At 42.2% G+C, this 19,359-nt stretch overlaps 1 protein-coding gene and 1 non-coding gene across 5 annotated transcripts in view; both read right to left on the reverse strand.

Moving 5' to 3' along the window:
• The window catches only part of RBM33 (RNA binding motif protein 33), a 90,060-nt gene that overhangs the window by 51,650 nt on the left and 19,051 nt on the right, over positions 1–19,359 (reverse strand). For all 4 annotated transcript variants that reach the window (XM_075212125.1, XM_075212124.1, XM_075212128.1 and 1 more), the window contains exons 5-8: positions 18,899–19,184; positions 10,511–10,624; positions 9,434–9,605; positions 429–619 (exon numbers count right to left, since the gene is read on the reverse strand). In XM_075212125.1, the coding sequence (XP_075068226.1) occupies positions 429–619; positions 9,434–9,605; positions 10,511–10,624; positions 18,899–19,184 (763 nt within the window). The remainder of the gene's footprint in view (positions 1–428; positions 620–9,433; positions 9,606–10,510; positions 10,625–18,898; positions 19,185–19,359) is intronic.
• LOC142159695 (U2 spliceosomal RNA) lies at positions 13,517–13,704 on the reverse strand. The gene has a single exon (XR_012692964.1). It is a non-coding gene; the product is annotated as a U2 spliceosomal RNA (small nuclear RNA).

A 19,359-nucleotide genomic window follows, 5' to 3' on the forward strand; every position in this document is an offset into this window, starting at 1 on the left:
GAACCTTTCGCTTGCATAAAAACCTGACACATAGGATTTGAATACATGTGCAAACCAATAGTGCAATAATCTACACACATCTATCCACAAATCTTAACAGTGACAAGCACAAGTGACAAGCATTCTTACATTGATTACTGAACCGGCTGCTAACGAGTAGTGGTAGGATATACATAAGGCACGTTTTAAAAAACAAAATACCAAGCATAATATTTAGGTTTTAATTAGATGCGATAGAAAATGCCTAATTGACGTGTAAACTTTTTTAAGACTGTCCTGAGTAGGGTTTCCAATTCTATCCTCTCTCTCTGTTTGGCAAATGGAAAAGAATCAAAAATATTTGTCATGTCCTGTATGAAGCTTCTGCTAAACCTGCATTGCACTATGGGAGCTGGCACTTCAGAGACCATTAATAAACGAATAGGTACCCCTTGGGCAGCACGATTTCTCAGGTTCCTTCTGTCATTATAGTCATTCCTTGGACCTCTCATTCCACCAGGCATTTGGTAATTGCCGCCTCCTCTCCTGCCGCCTCTTCCCGAACCATAGCGTCCTTGCTTGCGCTGGCGTTCCATTTCCTCAAACTCCATTAGGGTTGCCTTGGCTTCTGCAGAAAGCTCTGTAGTAAATAAATAAATTGACTGATTAAGGCATGGGTCAATTAAGAGAACTTAAAACGTTCAAAGACCGAAGGGGGGGGGGGGGGGTTTACCCTTCTAAGACCAGATATAATTTCATGGTTTCTCCATTAATTACTTTTTAATTTCAAAATCTACCCAAGAAAAATCCCTCCCCCCAGGACATAGATGTTTCTTTTAGTATCATAGTGAAACAGCTCTTTATTTTACAGCTGTTAGATAGGGAAAAATATTATACAAACAAAAAATAAAATATAGAGAAGGCTGTTGGTATAAATAGCTGTGAATGTCTTAGATTTAGGAGGTCCTAAGAGCACATATCACAGAAGAGAAAAGGTTTATGAAGTCAAATATATAAACATGAGAAATGTGCTCTTTACCTCCTCAGCACACCTCCCAGCACTCCTGCTTTTGGATGCAGTGGACTCTCATTCACAGTTAATACTGTGAATCAGCAATTATTTTTCATCTGGCTCTAAGTGTCAAGATTAATTTCACCATCCCTAGTAATAAAATGGTTTCAAGTGACATCTTTAATCAGCACATAAAAATACTTCCCTCCAATAGAGACAAGCTGTCACAAAAGGTCACCAGTATGTGACAGGATGAAAATTATGTTTCTTACTTCAACTGAAATGTTAATTCATTCTTTAAGTGTTTCTTTAAATTACTGAAAATTGAAAGTAGAGGCTCAATGAAGTCAATTAGGTCACTTTCTAAAATAAAAAATGTTTATCAATACGCAGATAATCAGACTAAAGGTTACTGTAATTAAAACATCCCCTTTCACCAAAAATAAACAATATTCAAATCAAGTATAAAATGTAATGATCAGCTCCAAGAGACGGAGATAAACATTTACAATCTATATAAAGTTGTAGAAGGACCACCATTAACTTACATGAGTAAGATTTCTCAGTTGAGTGGATAAGAAACGTTTTATCGGGAAAAGCACAAAGAAATTATGACACTCCAAATTGTACTGTCATTTTTCCGACAATTGTAAAGGATCTATTTTACATAGGGGTGGAATTTCTTTAAAGGACCACTACAATTAAACTACAAATTGCTTGATATAAAAAAAAGCTACTAATAAAATCAAATATAGACATTAAAGTTCCCATACATTGACAGAACTTGAGACTTTTGACATTATATTTACATATGCTGTGCAGCTGAGGGCAAGCTATTATTTTCTATTGTCACACTTTCTGTGAAAGGTGACTTAAGTCAGGCTGCAGGTTCCTTCCATGGGATTACAGACAAGGAGCCTAATTTAAAAAATTGTACCCCCCTTATCACAGCCTTCGGAAATATTTTCCATGCATATAATTCTGATTATTTATTATTATTATTATTTTTTATTTATAGGGCGCCACAAAGTATCCGTAGCGCCGTACAAGGACAAACAATGGCACAGTACAAGGTGAAACAGCACAGTACAAGTAACAGTAAGCACTATAACTCTGGGGTCTCAGGCACAGTATGAAAGAGGGAGGGAGGGGAAAAGCGAGTACAGGCAGGTAACTATGGCCCAAGAGGGTGGGCACGGATGACAGGTTGAGAGTCACTGAGGGGAGCGGAGAGAAGCGGGAGGAGACAGAGGGCAGAGGGACTGAGAGGAGGTGAGCTGAGTAGCTGGAGAGTGCAGTTAAAAGTGATGGAAAGTGATGGAAACAGAAGGTAGGAGAGCCCTGCTCAAAGGAGCGAACAATCTAAAGGGAGGGGAAGACAGACAGACACATGGATGAGACGGAGAGACGGGTGGAAGGGGGAGAAGGGAAGAAGGGATGAGAAAGAGAGGTAGCCGACCGGTGGGAGTTTAGTGATATTTTACTTACACACAGATATTATAATCATACCATAATATATATATGTATTTTAGGTACACACACACAGACCCTGGCTAACCTGTATTCAACACACTGAACACAGGGTTACAGTTTTTTAGTGATGTCATAAGGATATTCTCACCTGTCAATTGTATAAAAAAAAATAATACAAATGAAAAAAGACAGAGCTATTATAAATATATTTTTTTTTAAATGTGCCTAAATCATGGTGCACATCACAGAACGGTAGTAAATGAATCATCATAATTTCTACCTGTCCAGCACTTGCTGACTTGCTCCCTCAAATTATGAGCAAAGAGGCATTAAAAAAAAAAGTAAACTCCAGCACATACCTTGAGTGCAGCCTGCACCCAAGCCTAAGCTTCTCTATAGGAAACATAATAGTGTGCAGAGCAATCGGAATGTTTTACTTATTTCATAAAGACACAGCAAGGACAGCGAAAACGGAAGGCCATAAACCATTAGTAATGGTTGCAGACCACTTTGCTGGAACCCAAGACTGTTCCTGACAATCAGGGGGCTTATAGTGCCCCCTGATGATTTTTGTATGCTACAGCCGTGGTGCTGACTTATGGGACGCTAAAATATTTGCGCCTTAGTATTGGCTGAGCTTGTAGTAGACACCACTAGAGAACATTTATGGGAAAAATTTGCCTCCCTAAGTTCCTGTAGTGAGAGGTTCAGTCACTGTTCCACAACAAAGTAGGCTGGCATCTGTGGAGAAGGGAGAGCCCTTGTTGAGATTTCACTTTTTCAGTCGCCATAAAAAGGGACATACAGGTCTGTAACGACAATTCGTGTCAAACTGTGTTGTGAAATAAGGGTTGGACCTTAACCACCCGGTCAGAATTTCATTCTGGAAAGTCCGGGAATAAAAGCGTGGAAACTGCACCACTTCGAAAGATAACATTTTCCCCATTAAAAAAAAAACAAACAAAAAAAAAACCAAGCCTGCACTTGGTATATCCCACATTATATATGGTACCAGCTGCGTGGCAATATAAATGGCCATATATCTATATAAACATCTATGGGTCAAAGGACCTTCCTGTCTGTCCAAAGACCCTGGAGACGAAGATGGAGAGCAACAGCTCTCCAGCCCTTCAGACTGGCATCTGTGGTCACCAGAATAAAAGACCACAGGATAAGAGATCGGCCCCTCAACAGAAGCTGTTGAACTAGCCACCATTTGAGAGGTTGACGAGTATCCCTGGAGAGTCTGATTCATTGGGTCTCCAGATGAAAAAAGAGGATTTATGTACTTATGTTAAATCCGTTTCTCTGATTCCGTCTGGGGGACACTGCTTACCATGGGTTGTGGAGGGGAGCACGGGAGTTGGCACCTAGCTAGTTACTTTAGCACTGCTGACAGACCCCTCCCCTCTACAATCCCCCTGCCTCTTCCTGTCAGTTAATTAAAAAGCCCCAAGGAGAAAGGTCAATCAACCAAGAGCATACAGAGGAAAAGCAGAAGGGAGGGATCGCAGTGTCCCCCAGACGGAATCAGAGAAACGGATTTAACGTAAGTACATAAATCCTCTTTTCTCTTTCATCCAGTCTGGGGGACACTGCTTACCATGGGGACGTTCTAAAGCAGCCCCCTAAGGGTGGGACCGCTCTGAAAGCCCCGCTCGTAGAGCACTACGAGCGAAATTTGCATCCGCAGCAGCAAATACATTAAACTGATAAAATTTTGAAAAGGTGTGGACAGAGGACCAGGTGGCTGCCCTGCAAAGCTGGTCTGCAGAAGCCCCATTTCTCGCTGCCCATGACGCCCCTACCGATCTGGTGGAATGGGCCGTAAGTCTTTCTAGCACAGGACGGTTAGCCTTTATGTAAGCTTGCTTAATGGTTGCCGTAATCCATATTGCAATGGACTGTTTTGAGGCTGGCCAGCCTCTCATTAGAATCATAAAGAACAAACAGAGAATCTGTACGTCTAATCTGAGAAGTTCTATTGACATAAATGCGGAGAGCCCTAACCACATCTAACTTTTCCATAGACTGTTGATCCGAATGGGAAGTAGATGAAAAGACCGGAACTACAATTTCCTGGTTCAGATGAAAAGCCGAAACTACTTTTGGAACAAAGGAAGGAAGGGTTCTTAACACCGCTCTGTCCTCGTGGAAAACCAGATAAGGTTCCCGGCAAGACAGAGCTCCTAATTCAGAAACCCTACGTGCAGATGCAATAGCTAAAAGAAAGACGACCTTCCAGGTAAGACACCTAAAATCTGCCGTAGGTAATGGCTCAAAAGGAGGCCCTTTAAGCATATCCAGTACCAGGTTAAGATCCCATGGTGCTGTGGGCGGAACGTAAGGAGACTGAATATGTAAGACTCCCTGAAGAAAAGTCCTGACGTCTGGCAAGTCCGCTAACTTCAGGTGAAAGAAAACTGAAAGCGCTGAAACCTGAACTCTTAATGAACCTAAACGGAGCCCTGCTTCCAGCCCATCCTGAAGAAAGGCCAATAAGCGAGGGAGGCGAAAAGAAGACGTGTGACAGGACTTATTTTCGCACCATCTAATATAGGCTCGCCAAATACGATGATAGATGCGAGCCGAAACCGGTTTTCGAGCCTGCAGCATAGTGTTCACTACACTGGGGGAAAAACCCCTATCTCTCCAGAGGCTGGCTTCAACAGCCATGCCGTTAAACTGAGCTGAGGTAAATTCTGTGTACTAGCATTATTAGCCGCAGAGGCTGCCACACTAGATAGCAACTGAGTAGATTGTGAGATCATCTATGCTAAAGAGGAGACCGACTGTGTCAGGGAGGCCAACCAGGCCGGTTCCTCCGTCAGTGGGGCTGGAATATGCTGGGTTTGCGCAGGGGGGACCCCTGTTCGCAGACAGAGCAGAGCGCCAACGGGTCTCTCTGCCCACATGGTAATTTTACATTACATCTTGAACATGTAAAATACTTTGCCATAGGGCCCTTTCCTTTATCTGTCTTTTTTTTTTTTTTTTTTACAAAGGAAGGCACACCAAACACAGGCTTAAATTGTTAGCTTTAGCTGAGAGAGAGAGACTGTAGAGAGAATAGTGGTAAAAAACAAGTAATCAACTAATCTGACATAAAAGTTGTACTTGTGTTTTGTTAAACAACAATATAATATTTTAGGCAAGTAGGAGAACTACAATATAACCCCTACTAGCCCCTTTGCAGTCAGAGCAAATACAGTAATATTGTTTAAATAAATCATACTTAGCCCACAGGCCAAACAGGGGAGAAGTCCAACAGCAGTGTCCTGGTGCCTGCTCCCTCTGATCTGTGTCCTTTTCCCGGACTTCTCCTTGGCGCCAAAAGACCGGGCTAGTCCACTTTTCTTTGGAGGGCAGGGGAGCTCTATGTCTTAGCTCCCCCCCTCCTATAATGCTGTCTCTCTTTACAGCTTTTCTCTGTTTTTTTGATAGAAAAAATGGTATGTGGCAGAGTAGTGGAGACCTCAAGAGTTGAGGTCTCCGCAGCGGTTTGCACCCCGATGCCCCCTCCTACGTATGAGGGGGATCTTGGTACGGCCCCCTTCTCCTCACTCCTTCGCGGATCCAAGATGGCCGCCGGCATGTGTAATCTCCGATGACCGTCACTCTATGCCTGCAGTGGCAGCTCCGGTTATCGGGGAGGCTCCAAGAGTGACAGCGGTCTGGAGAGACCGCTTGTCACTCTCTATTCGGGCACCCTATTCTTTCCTCTCTGTCAGTGAGATCTGATTTGGACATCTTTTGGAGTAAGCATCTCTACCAGTTTGCGACTGTCCTCGTGTTGCAAGGAGTCTACCTTTATTGGCAGGCTAAACTTTATGGCAAGAAAAGATTTACAAAAAGACCCAAAACAGAGAGTTCGTGGCTTAGGGACATTCACCCGCAGAAAAGTACTTTTATGGTTGCTTGGCTAACCATACTGTCCAGTTCTGGACCAAACATAGAAAAAGTTTCAGTTAAGTGCGTATACATAACATTATGAGTTTATATAAATACACATACATATCTCCTAACTCTACAGGGATAAACCCAGAGTTGTACTCCCCAACACAATCTTGTGTTAATATATAACAAAATAATCCTCACAATAGAAGAATCTCAACAGTAAGTTGATAACTATGTGAAGGAATCAGTAAATATTCTACAGATATCTATTTGTATAGATATGTGTAAGGCAAAACTGATGTAAGGCACTCATCCCTCCAGAACTTAGGGTAGAGTACCCGCAGATAGAGAGCAGCCTGTCAGTCACACACAGTATATATTGCTGATCAGTAGCAGTGTTTGTGAGGTAAAACTGCTCAGGAGTTTCTTCAATTGTCTACTGTCCAGTTCCGTGAATTGGCTTCAAAGAACATACTTAATCTCTGGATAATAAAATGAATTTAAACAGGTATAAAAAAAACTCTGCACAAGAATTCTTGTTCTTATCAGACCTTTTTTTTTTATTTTTTAAGAAATACAGATTAGTCAACTTTCACAGAGAAAAATAGAGCAAAAAAATTACTAGTTCTGACTCTGGCTAATAGCCTCAAAACAGAAATATAAATATCTGTGGAAATAATAATGTAAAAGTGGAAGATATTGTGAAAATCCACCTAAGTGCAGATAGAGTCTAGTTATAACCCTATATGCCCTTTGTAAACACATATTTATACATAAACATATACTTATAACTCTGCTGACATATGAAAAATTTCCCCCACTGGGGTACTTGGTGCAATTGTTTCTTCAAGAATGGGAAGCCAGCAGCAGATGGATTCTCCATTATTTCAATCAGGAGTCCGTCTCAGGTAAACTCTAGTTGAAAATTCCCACCTTTGGAGTGCATCAATCAATGGGGGTTGTCGCTGTTACACTCCCTGCACTGGAGGCTTTTGCTTTGGGGAGCATTAAACTCCCCGCTCACTGGAGGCTTTTGCTTATTTTAGCCCGTCTTTGTTTCTTTTGCGTTGCAGCCTTTTAATCTGTACTCAGATTGTGGCCAGATGAAATCCAAGTCCCCCCTCCGCCTCAGCGGGAAACTTGGCATTTCCTTGAATATGGCCGCTCCTCGGACGAAGTCCCCGCGTTATATGCCTAAGGCAGCGTCGGACCCATCGGGAGAATACAGTGACAGTCGCATAGTGGCTGTCACTGCCTGCAGGTTGATTCTTTCCTATGTTCTTCTTGCTCCTTTTTTTAATAAACAGAAACGGAACTATATTCCATTTAAAAACTAAATGAACCAGTGTAAAACATAACACTAATCCACTCCTAACCTCACTGACATGTCTAATACTAAGAAAATAATAAAAATCTAATCTAGCAGCAAGTACTGAAACAGCCCAACACCCTGGGCACTTAAACAAAACTGAGGTCTGTGGGGTTAGAGGGGAGGAGTCAGCAGCAAACTTAGTTAACCATTTAAGTGCCATCTCCATGCGCCCTCATTACAACCCATGGTAGCAGTGTCCCCCAGAGCGGATGAAGGAGAAAGAACCGTTTTCAGATTCTAAGGATATAAGGGGTTAAGACTGATCATCACAATATATTTGTTAAAAAAAAAGCAGCACATTGGCAACATATTTAAGGCACAACACAATCACAAATATGATGGAAGGTCAGGACCAGGCATGAGAATCTCAAAGGACGTCACTGCGAAAAATGGTGGTGGATAGGATGGCTGATGTTCAGTGCAATTCTCTCTACACAATTTCAGTCCAGCAGAGTTTTCAAAAAACATAGTTCAGTGATGCTGTATTCATTAAGACTTACAAATGTATAAGTTATGTTGAGTCTTTAATCACATTCTGTTTATTTAAAAAAAAAAAATTTTTTTTAAGGGTTAGCAAATCTTCGCTCACCTACTGTATGGCATCAGATAGTGGCTTACTCTGGATTAATTCATGAAAACTGTTCTACAAGTACCTACTGAAACAATTTGATTGGTTGCTGTGCACAACACCTTTCTTTCTACATAGTTACCTTCAGCAGTGTATTCATTAAAGTCCAATGTGTTTTTGTACTCTGTAATGATGCAAAAACTTCTCCAGTAATCCACAACAATCTGGTGGAATGCTAATTCTATGGTGTCTGTTATACTGGGTACAAATTAAGATGAAAACAATTGAAGGGCAAGTAATTTAATCAGTAGGTCTCACCACTTCCCCTTTGGAGCAAACCCTAGAAGGTTTCCAGAAAGCAAATCAAAGTAAACAAGATCCACAGATGGATAAAGTAGAAAGGGAAGGGTTTTCTGGTGTTATTATATTCTACATATAAAAACTAATAAACAAAATTGGTCCATTTCATCTTTCTTTAATATTAGCCAGACAAAAATAAATAGCATAATAATACCTAAGGGTCAACGGGAGGAGGTCTTCTAAGGGAGCATTGGGGAAAACACCATGGTGAAAACATTCTGTGCTGTCGCTTTCATCTTGGCCTGTTACTTATCACAATAGAATTGGGGGTCCTCCAATAGTAAACTAGTTTCATGCAAGCCAGTTGACTGGAAGCATTTCTGAAGTTGTAATTTTGTGAGTATTGGCATGGTTTTAATGAAACTTTCCCAAATTTCATAGAAAGTTTTAATCCTATTTTCTGTTCAGTTTCAAAAGACTCTACATAGCTTGTGCGCAGCAGTAGAAGATGGTGGCAAATCTGTGCAGCTGTGTGTCCTACCCACAAATCTTCTCACATATATAAACATGTAGCCAAGACATATCTTCCTGGTATTCCCCATCATTACACCCTGTAGCAGATGGGGAATGAGGATGGAATAAGTAAGAGTGAATATGCTAGTCCGTGGTTACAAACTGATCATTTTATTACCCTGTACTTTGGATGCGATACTAGGTCTAGTTTGTTATTTAAGCCATTATTTATTGTATTCTGCTATTATAAAAAAAAACTCACATTTTCACGCAGCTTTCAAAAAATAAAAAATAAATGAAGCAATTAAGAAGAAATTACCTAAGGTTTCAGGAATGTTGCGCCTTTCTCGGGTAGAGTCAGAAAGCCGAATAATTGTTCCTTCTTTACGTTCAGTTTTGAAACGTATCCGACCACCTCCTTCATCTTCATCATCATCTTCATCAGACTCCTCTTTAGAGTCTGGAGGTAACTCTTGTGACTCAACTCGAACCTACATACAAACAAAAATACAAAAGTTTTACAGAATGCTTGTCAGATAAACTGTAGCAGACGTGTATAAACTAATTGGAAAATTCTCTTTCCAATCAACTGCTAACGTTAAACTATATAAATATTGGCTTATTTACCTTTAACTTTTTTTTTAAAAGAGGAGGAAATTGGAGGGTTATAAAATGGGACTGACGTAAGTTGTAAGTAGGCAGCACTATTTATTTCACATAAAAAAAGTCTAATCAAGAAGATGCCATTCTTAGTCCAGCCCAATTTCCAGTTTACTGTTGAAATCGCATCCGATTTTCTGTTAACGTTTTCTAGCAAACTTGAAATCATTAATCTCCATTCTACAGCTAGTCTCACTCCATAGCAGGGGAGATCCAACACAGGGACATATTGAAAGTCTTAGAGCTGCTGTGTTGGAGCCACTGCTACAGTGAGAGCCTGGCAATGAATGCAATAGGCAGAGGTGTGAGTGTAGCCGAATGCTGAGACTCTGCCAAAGGGAATTGTTCAGTTTACATACAGAACAAATAGTGGGACCAAACTATTTTAATGATGCAACAGTCACAAAAACAATGCCCCAAGCGGCCTAGTTTTCTTTATATTTTTTTAAACAAATATGGAATATAAAATTTACCTTTATTTTGGGGTCACCATTAATGTCTGAATAAAGTACGTCTCACTATATAGGGCGTTAAACTGTTTATGAAAATGTCAGTTTTGTAATAAAGTAGTTGCCCAAGTTAAACTAGTAGGCAACACACGGTGGCTTGTGGATCTTCACCTACACAAACAATTCCATCTAAGCCAAGCAATTTACTTTTAACTTTACCCAGCTGATGAAGAGCCAACTTAGGGTTTAATAAACCTGCCTGCTCTATGAAGTGCAACATTCATTACCTCTTCAGATTCATTAGCAGGAGCTTGTGCTTCTGCAGCATCCTCTGATGCATCTTCCATGTACTGTTCTTCATTTGCTTCCTCCTTTTTGTACGACTGCGAGTATTCTTCCTCCTTTAAAAATGTGAGCAAGGAGACAAAACAATGTTAATGAGATACAATTGAATATTAACCAGCATTAATAGGGATGAGACCACACTAGTCAGAGCCTTCCACTCACCATAGATTAATACCAAATTCATTTAACACAAGCACTTCTTGCATAGCGTCTAATGGAAATTAAATTAATCTATTAAAGATTGGAATGTGAAGGCTGCAGGATGTCTTCTTGACCCTTTCAATAGCTTGTTCCTAATGCTTCCAGTCCTTGTACATGGACAGCTGCCCTTTCAATGCATCCAGCCAACTGACTTCTATGTCTGTATACAATACATGCTCTCTAGGGATTTAGCCATGTCACTAGGTTATCTCTCCTTATAAATCCTAGAATCACCTAAAATTTGGGTTTCATAAAATATTTTTTTTCTATAAAAACATTGTATCTTCATTATGCCGTTTCATTAAGGTTTGTTGCCACCAATGCGTTTTGTGTTTTCCTAAAAAATGCGCGCCAATTTTAGTGAATTGAGGCTCTGTCCAAACATATGAAGGGAAATAAATATGCTTATGGATGAAAACTGCAGCAAACAAAAAACATTACTTGTAAAGTCAAGCAGGTTTTCAGTGCTACAGGTAGGGTAACTCATCATCATCTGCTTTATATATAGTGCCACTAATTCCGCAGCACTAAACAGGCTAACATAAAACAGGAGGGAAAAGCCCTATATTACCCAATAAATTAAAAGTTAAGGATTCCCCTGTGTTACCTGAGGAGAAGGGACACAGTTCCAAAACAGTCCATAGAACCAATAGGGTGAAAACAAGCGGATTTGTACCACTAAGACAATATAGGCTGCAAAACTTCACACCCAAAACTGGCATCTGATGTCACAGCACTTTTTTTTTTGTGTGTAAACAAAAACAAATCAAATAAATAGTAGTAGAAATAAGAAGATTTTTATACTGGCGATAAATCCGTTTCTCTGATTCCATCTGGGGGACACTGCTACCATGGGTTGTATGTAGAGAGCTGGGAGTTGGCACTTAAATTAATTTGTTTAATACTTGCTGACAGAACACCTCCCCTCTGCAACCCGCCTAGCCTCAGTGTAATACAAAAGCCCCAAGGAAGGGGAAACCACCACCCAAGACCAAATAGCAGAAGAGCAGAAGGGAGGGAACGCAGTGTCCCCCTGATGGAATCAGATAAACGGATTTATCGCAAGTATAAAAATCCTCTTTTCTCTTTCATCCAATTTGGGGGACACTGCTACCATGTGGACGTTCCAAAGCAGCCCTTCGAAGTGAGAGACCGCTCTTAAAGTCGGCACGCAACACTGTGGCCAGAAACCAGCGGTTATAGAGCCAACAGTAACTAGATTACGTATGTGAAATGACAGAGGACTATGTGACTCCTCGGCCAAGTTGATCCGCTAAAACACCATTAAGTGCAGCTCAGATCACCCCCACAGAATGGGTGGAATTGGCGTCAAGACAATTTGACACAGGCCGACCTAACAGAAAAGACCTGTCTGAGAGGACGGAATGCTCATAGCAATGGTCTGCTTAGCAGCCATCCTTTCCAGGTCTAAATATGGAACCAAACGATCAGAAACCAGTCCTCCTAATGTTGGACTGTCACACCACCTGAGATGGAGGCATGAACCCTATGTTAAAGAAAACCCACTGAGATAAGGTCCAAAGAGGCAGCCAGCTCCCGAAGGACCAGAACCAAAAACTCCAGATTGAATTTTAACCCTAAAAAGCATCGTAGGCTGAGTGAAGGGACTGAATAAAGAAAAGAACAGACTCCACAGGCACTCTAAAGATAGATGCAGCCCAATTGTTTGTTTTTTTAACCTGTATTTGGTTTTGAGTGAAGGGACTGTACGCAACAGCCCTTACATTGCCTAAAATGGAGACTATGTTATAGCCACAAGGGGCCTCTGGCATTATACCCTGCATCAAGGTCCTAAACTACCACGTGGCAACCATACTTCAGCTGAATGCGAGGTTTCAATAAAAGTGGAAAGGAATGAATACCTAATGTCTTACGCCACCCCTAGGTGCCGGAGAAGGAACCTTGGAGTTGTGTGCAGAACCCCTAGGGAGAGGTCTGCACCTTTTGCACATTCCCAGGTCTGTGCAACGAACAGAGCAAGTCCGAGAGGGAAAGCTGACTCCAGGAACTGAGCCGAAGACTCTCCATGCAGTCATCTGTGGAAATCGAGAACCAGGAAAAAAAAAATTGTTGCGAGATAGACTAATGCTCACACCCCCCTACAGAGTACTGTGCGCCCTGTGATACCATGATAACCACAGGTTTCCTGGCCACCTCACCGTAGGAGCCTCGGTCTTGAATAGAATCCGGGTCCTGGTGACCTTGGCAAGATGCCCTGAGATGTATATCAGGTAATCCATTGCCGGCACAGCGTTTGAAGATCCGCGTGGAGAGATTCCTTTCTCGCCAGGACTGCTGCGACAGAAGTCTACCCAATGAACCAAGGCTATAACTTAATGCCTTCTGGCATTCCTGGTTCCGCCAAGTCAGTTGATATGTCACAACCCTGATAAGACTGAAGGAGTGCAACCCTTAAAGAGTGACTGAGCCCCCCCCCCCCCCCCCCCGCTGGGGCAGTAACATGACCCTATGGTCCAACTTATATCTGTAGAACACTCTCTACGATCAGGCGCCTGAAGTCGGATACCGATCCTCTTTATGGCAAAATAACACTGCACTCCAGCCTCATAGGCCGGCCTCAGTGACAGCGTGTTCCATGTGCACAGGGCCAAGGCCTTGTCTGCTGTGAGGTGGTCCCGTCTCAGACACCCATTGAGATATAGGAGTGTGGAAATCGTAGGCGAACACCTACCGTTACATCCTCACTCCGAAGTAACCCACTCGAAGAATGGGGTACCAGTCAAGGGAATACTGCCATACCAGGTCAGTGGCTGGAGCGACCAGAGGAAACTCTTCTCCCATCTCCCTGTGTACAAGTCCTGTTTGTAGACGGATACCAAAAAGGGGCATATCAGATACAAACTGATAAGAACTGAGACCACAGTAGATCTTAACCTAAAGGTTGACAAAAAATACAGAATGAGGACTTGTGGAGCAAGCATGGAACTGAACGGCCTAGCTGGCTAGGGAAGCCGAAGGAGGATGTAGTATAACTCCTCTGCCCTATATCCTGGGATCACGACAAAATAAGCCTTGCTGATCAGTTTGTGGGATCATGTATAATAGTGCGTTACTGAACTATGCAAGATCCAGGCCAAGGCTCTTGACAGCATCGGTAAGCTAGGACTCGGGTACATGGAAGGAAGGAAGGAAGGAAGGAAGGATCACCCCCCCATGAATGGCCCTGGGCAAAAGGGGATTGCCTCTGGACTACTGACCTTTGTCAGACTCACCGACCCGGAGGGGCCGGCAGCAAAGTCACTCTCGGAGCCCGAGTTTGCTTTGAAATATACCACGGGAGGAGAGCACTAATCTCCCGTGGGCTAACCTATAATGTATGTCAGCCTCTGGTCCTAATGAGACCCAACCTGAATAGGGAGAAGGTTTTTGGGGAATTTCTACAAACTCAGTGTCGACACAGAAGTACCTCAATCAGATGGTCCTGCAACCGTCTAAGGACAGGTAATGAACTGAGGCTGCGCACAGCGTTTTCGCATATCATTATTCCCGAACCTCCGTCAATGGAATCACATAGAGAGCAGTGCCTTGTAATTGCACTGCTCGCTGGTCAGCCCAAGTTTTCAAAGCCCTAATGCTCCTGCAATGAGTTAGGCAGGGATGTTGTTTGGGTGTCTGTCTTAAGCACCAGATACCCGCCGTATCATACTTCCAAGTGGAAGAGGATAAGGGTCAAGTTCTATGAGCCTTCTTTTACCATCGGGTTTGTTTCTAATTAGATAAGGTCCCAGGCTAGGTGACCTGCCACTACCAGATGCACAAAGACATAGTGCCTAGAGGTTTCTTCCCAGCATACTTGTGGGGAGAGGCAGAATCCTCCATACCTCTTCTGATATAGAAGAGTCCTAGTCTGAGACAGGCTTAGAGGGCGGGCCCAAGTGGACCCCTGACACTTACGTTCATGGCGCCCATGTGGGTGTGACCAAGAACCAGGTCAATGGTTTAAGGTTTCCACTGACCACTGAGAGATTGGGTTCTCCTGGGAGGACTCTTGATGCTATGTGACCAAGCCAGTCCAGACACGTATCTACTTTTGGGGCTGGTACTTGTCCCCCTTCGAAGGGAGTACAGTAAGGAAAAAGGCTGCAGCACTAGTTTACATCTCCGCCGGCCTGGCAAGTAGCTGAACACGTGTCGCTACTGTGTCCACTCGGATGCACACACTAGTGTGTGTGTGTGTGTGTGTGTGTGTGTGTGTGTGTGTGTGTGTGTGTGTGTGTGTGTGTGTGCGCGCGCATGTACATATCTGGGGGGTGGGTGTGTTATCCTGGTCCTACTTACCCTGTGTAAGCCCCCACAATCTGCACAGCCAGCCCTGAGTCTTTCAGTCCTCCAGAGAAACTATTACTTAGAGTATAACCAGTAAATCCGTTTACCCAGGAACATCTTTTGCAGCCATTGTTTCTGTGACCAGGTAACTGCTGCAGCAAACCAGTTCCATGTGTTTTTCATACCGTAGGAAAGCAACACAGTCAAAATAGGTGCAGAATGAGTAAATATAGAGGATATCTGTTCTTGCTATGCTTTAAGCACAAACAGTATCTCAAGTTGAATGATATAATATGCGATACCTGTTAGAGAGTATACATCTTGTCTAAGTTAACTCTAGACAGAATATTGTACATAGCAAAATGTATATTAACTGTGGCAATACCATTTGTCACTTAACAGAGCATCTCATATACCCCATACACATGTACACAAATAGGTGGTGAATACCATAATAATGAACTGTACACACACACACACACACACACACACACACACACACACACACACATATATATATACAATCCCATATATAGGTATATATATGGGATCGTGAGTTCACTAGTGACAGGATGGAAGCTCAGAGTCTGCAGTTACTGAGATCCTGGAGACTACATACAGAGAGATGAATGTAAAAGATACAGCTGCTTCCAATCATTCTAGTGTGGACCTGATACATATCTACCGAGAAGGATCTGGATTCTAATTGAATCATAAAACCAGATAAGCCTGATTTATTTATATTCTGGTACGCGGCCACTTCAGCACATAAATTTATATGTCATAATATTTTGGTATCATACTATGTTTGGCGCTTCCCTTCTTATGTATTTCTAGGTATTTTGCATCTGCAATTTGGTGCTGTAAAGGTTCTTGTCATGCATTTGGGCCTAGCCCAGGCCTCCTCAGGGGAAGAGCGTTACTTCCCGACGCAAGCGCCCTTTTTTAACGGGGTTTTGTCCACATGTCACCACCTCATCATTTCTCTCCATCACCTCATCCTTCATCTTTATCACCACATCTATCCAGATGTCTATCCAGACACAGGAATCTCTCTCAGCGGTCCTGAGTATCACACTCCTCTCGCTCTGTCACCCCCGGCAACCACCAACCACTCCCAACTGTCACCCCCGGCAACCACCAACCACTCCCAACTGTCACCCCCTGCAACCACCAACCACTCCCAACTGTCACCCCCTGCAACCACCAACCACTCCCAACTGTCACCCCCGGCATCCACTCCCAACTGTCACCCCCGGCAACCACCAACCACTCCCAACTGTCACCCCCGGCAACCACCAACCACTCCCAACTGTCACCCCCGGCAACCACCAACCACTCCCAACTGTCACCCCCGGCAACCACTAACCACTCCCAACTGTCACCCCCGGCAACCACTAACCACTCTTTTATAAACACTTTTAACAATTAAGAAATTAAATTAACAAATTAAAAACATCTTAGTATACCAAATTTCAGCCCTTTGAGGTTTTTTTTTCACACACACTAAGAATTTAGTAGGTCAGTGTATAACTCCGCCCAGCAGGTGGCGCTGCAGCTTGGTTTTTTTTTTTCTCCACACAGACACGCCACTAGGCTTTTATATAGTGTATATATGTATATGTATATATATATATGTATATATATATATATATATATATATATATATATATATATATATATATATATATATATATATATATATATATATATATATATATATATATATAACGGATGTGTATATATACACACAAACATATCCATTGATATACATATTTACATGCAAAAACTTTCATGAAAGTACTTAGCCCTCCTAGTGGCCAAGGACCATCAGTGACACAGAGGAGCCTGTAACCATGTAATCGCCTTCCTGTCTGCAGTTCCCGCTTCAGGAATACACCATAGTATTGTAGCAGATGGGAGAGAAACACCTAACTGGGCTGCTTCACCGTGTTCTTATTTATAGTGAAAATGGTCAAAAAACGATTGTTTTTGTGGTGCTTCTATAGTAAGCCCACGTCAGCCTTGTAATCCTGTCTCCTTTGATGGGCCGAATAGTGATCACCAGTCCTCCTTCACAATTTGGGGGGGGTGGTATGATCTGAATTAGAAATGGCCGACCGCATTTGCAGTGTCCTACACACTATGGCTAATGGCAGCGCCGGACAGCGTGATACTTTTTTTTTTCTTCTTCCAAATATACAATAAATATCAATAATAATAATAATAATAATAATAATATTATTATTATTATTATTATTAAAAAACAAACAAAAAAAAAATACAACAACAGGTACTTATCTCCATGAGGTCTAGTACACCATGTCTCAGAGAAAGGAGCCTATCAGCAAGTTTGTATCTGCAGCCTCTTGGTCTCTTGTGTCTTCCTGCTTCAGGAAGAGTCCATGTAGCCTGCCAGGACAGGGAAGCTCATTTCTTCACCTCCTTCATGAAGGCTCTGTAGTGGTACCTGCTGGCTGTGGTGCTGCTTCTATATGTTTGAGCGCAGTACAGCCATTACACATGTCTCTTTACTAACAAAGATGGCACCAAAAGTGTGTACACTAGTCCCCCCCCCATGCTCTGAAGAGCGGGTGACTTGTAAATCCATCCAAATGGCGACTGCCACTTACCAAGTACCAGAGCTCTCTGCCCACAATGGCAGCGACGGTACCCTTAACTGTAGTGACCTGATGGTCTCTGTGCAAGGAAGGTTCTCCGGTGTGACAGTGGTCCATGAGACCGCTGGCAACACCTGTCATGAAGTGCAGGCAGCGAGAGCCGTCCTGCTCTTACTGAACTCTGTTGGCTGCAGCTGTTTTCAGCATATGAGTCGCCTTCAGTTCTGCATAGTATCGCAGCCAGTGTATGTGCTGCAGTGCAGCATAGACAGTTAGTAAAATAAATGAAAATAGAATGAAAATAAAATAAAATCAGCAAGATCAGAACAACCACAGTAAGCCCAACTCCTTGGGCACTCAACAAACACTGGGGCTAGAGGGGGTTGCAGAGGGGAGGAGTTCTGTCAGCAAGTATTAAACAAATTAATTAACTTGTTAAGTGCCAACTCCAAGCTCCCCACATACAACCCATGGTAGCAGTGTCCCCCAGATAGGATGAAAGAGGAAAATTTATATCTTCATAATATTGAATTTATTATCCTTCCTTTAAAAGTTTCCGATTCACATTTTAAAAATCTCTAGCTATAAAAACGAATTATGCCCAGGATAAACATATTGAAATGCAAACACGTGTTCACACATACAAAATTAACAGTTTTCTTTCCTAACCGACCTACCCCCAAATTATTTATTTTTTAAATAAATCTATTATCTCTGTGGGCAAACATTGTCCCTTCAATCTCTTCATTCAGGTTTGGACAGCTATTAGTTACAAGAACGACTGGTGAGAGCAATCAATCATTCCCTTGGAGTAAGCACCTTAAAGATGTCTTTAGGAAGTCAATAATCTTTTAGCTTTAGATGACTATCAGATCTTGCTCAAAAGCTTGGATAATAGCTTTCGCATTAAATAGTATGGAACAATTGCAAGTGGACCCTGAAACACAAAGCAGTTTTCATCCACGAGGATACAATCCTCAAGGTCATGATTCTCTTTTGCCATCTAGAATGACAAAAGACTGTAACCTAACAACAAACAAGCTGTCAACACAAACTGTCACAATCTAGATAAAGAAACTGGCAGACACTGATAATAGGTCTTATTTTCTGCTCTCATTTTAGAAGTGAATAGATTTCAAATCGCCCTTAAACTCAAGGCACAAGAAAAACCATGATCAGCAGAGATACAAGAGGACTTACTTGAAATTCATCCAAAGGTTCATTGATCTCAAGCTCCAGCACCTCATCTGTAGTTTCTTCATCCCCATATTCTCCCTGCTCATCAACTAGCTCAGCATAAGTTTCTTCATAGGACTCATCCACCAAATCTTCAGGGCCAGTCTCGAGGTTCTCATTTTCCTCTTCATGATCTGCCTCTTGAAATTCTACTTCCTCTGCTGCACACTCCTCATTCATGCTCTTAGAAAGGTCAAATGACGACATCTCCCCGGTGGTAGCATTGAGACTAACAGTGACTCCTTGTGAACTATGTCATAAAAAAAAAAAAAAAAAAAATTAAACCAGCAAGTTAACTTAATGGCATATGAAATGTTTGGGCAGGTTACAGCAGAGTCTCGAAAAAGTAACATATACTTGTCCACCTAGTCCATCTTAAACCCATAAACAACAAACAGATTAAAATAATGTTGCTGGGGGAGCAG

Source organism: Mixophyes fleayi, chromosome 5 (genome assembly GCF_038048845.1).
Source record: "Mixophyes fleayi isolate aMixFle1 chromosome 5, aMixFle1.hap1, whole genome shotgun sequence".
Lineage (NCBI taxonomy): Eukaryota > Metazoa > Chordata > Amphibia > Anura > Limnodynastidae > Mixophyes > Mixophyes fleayi.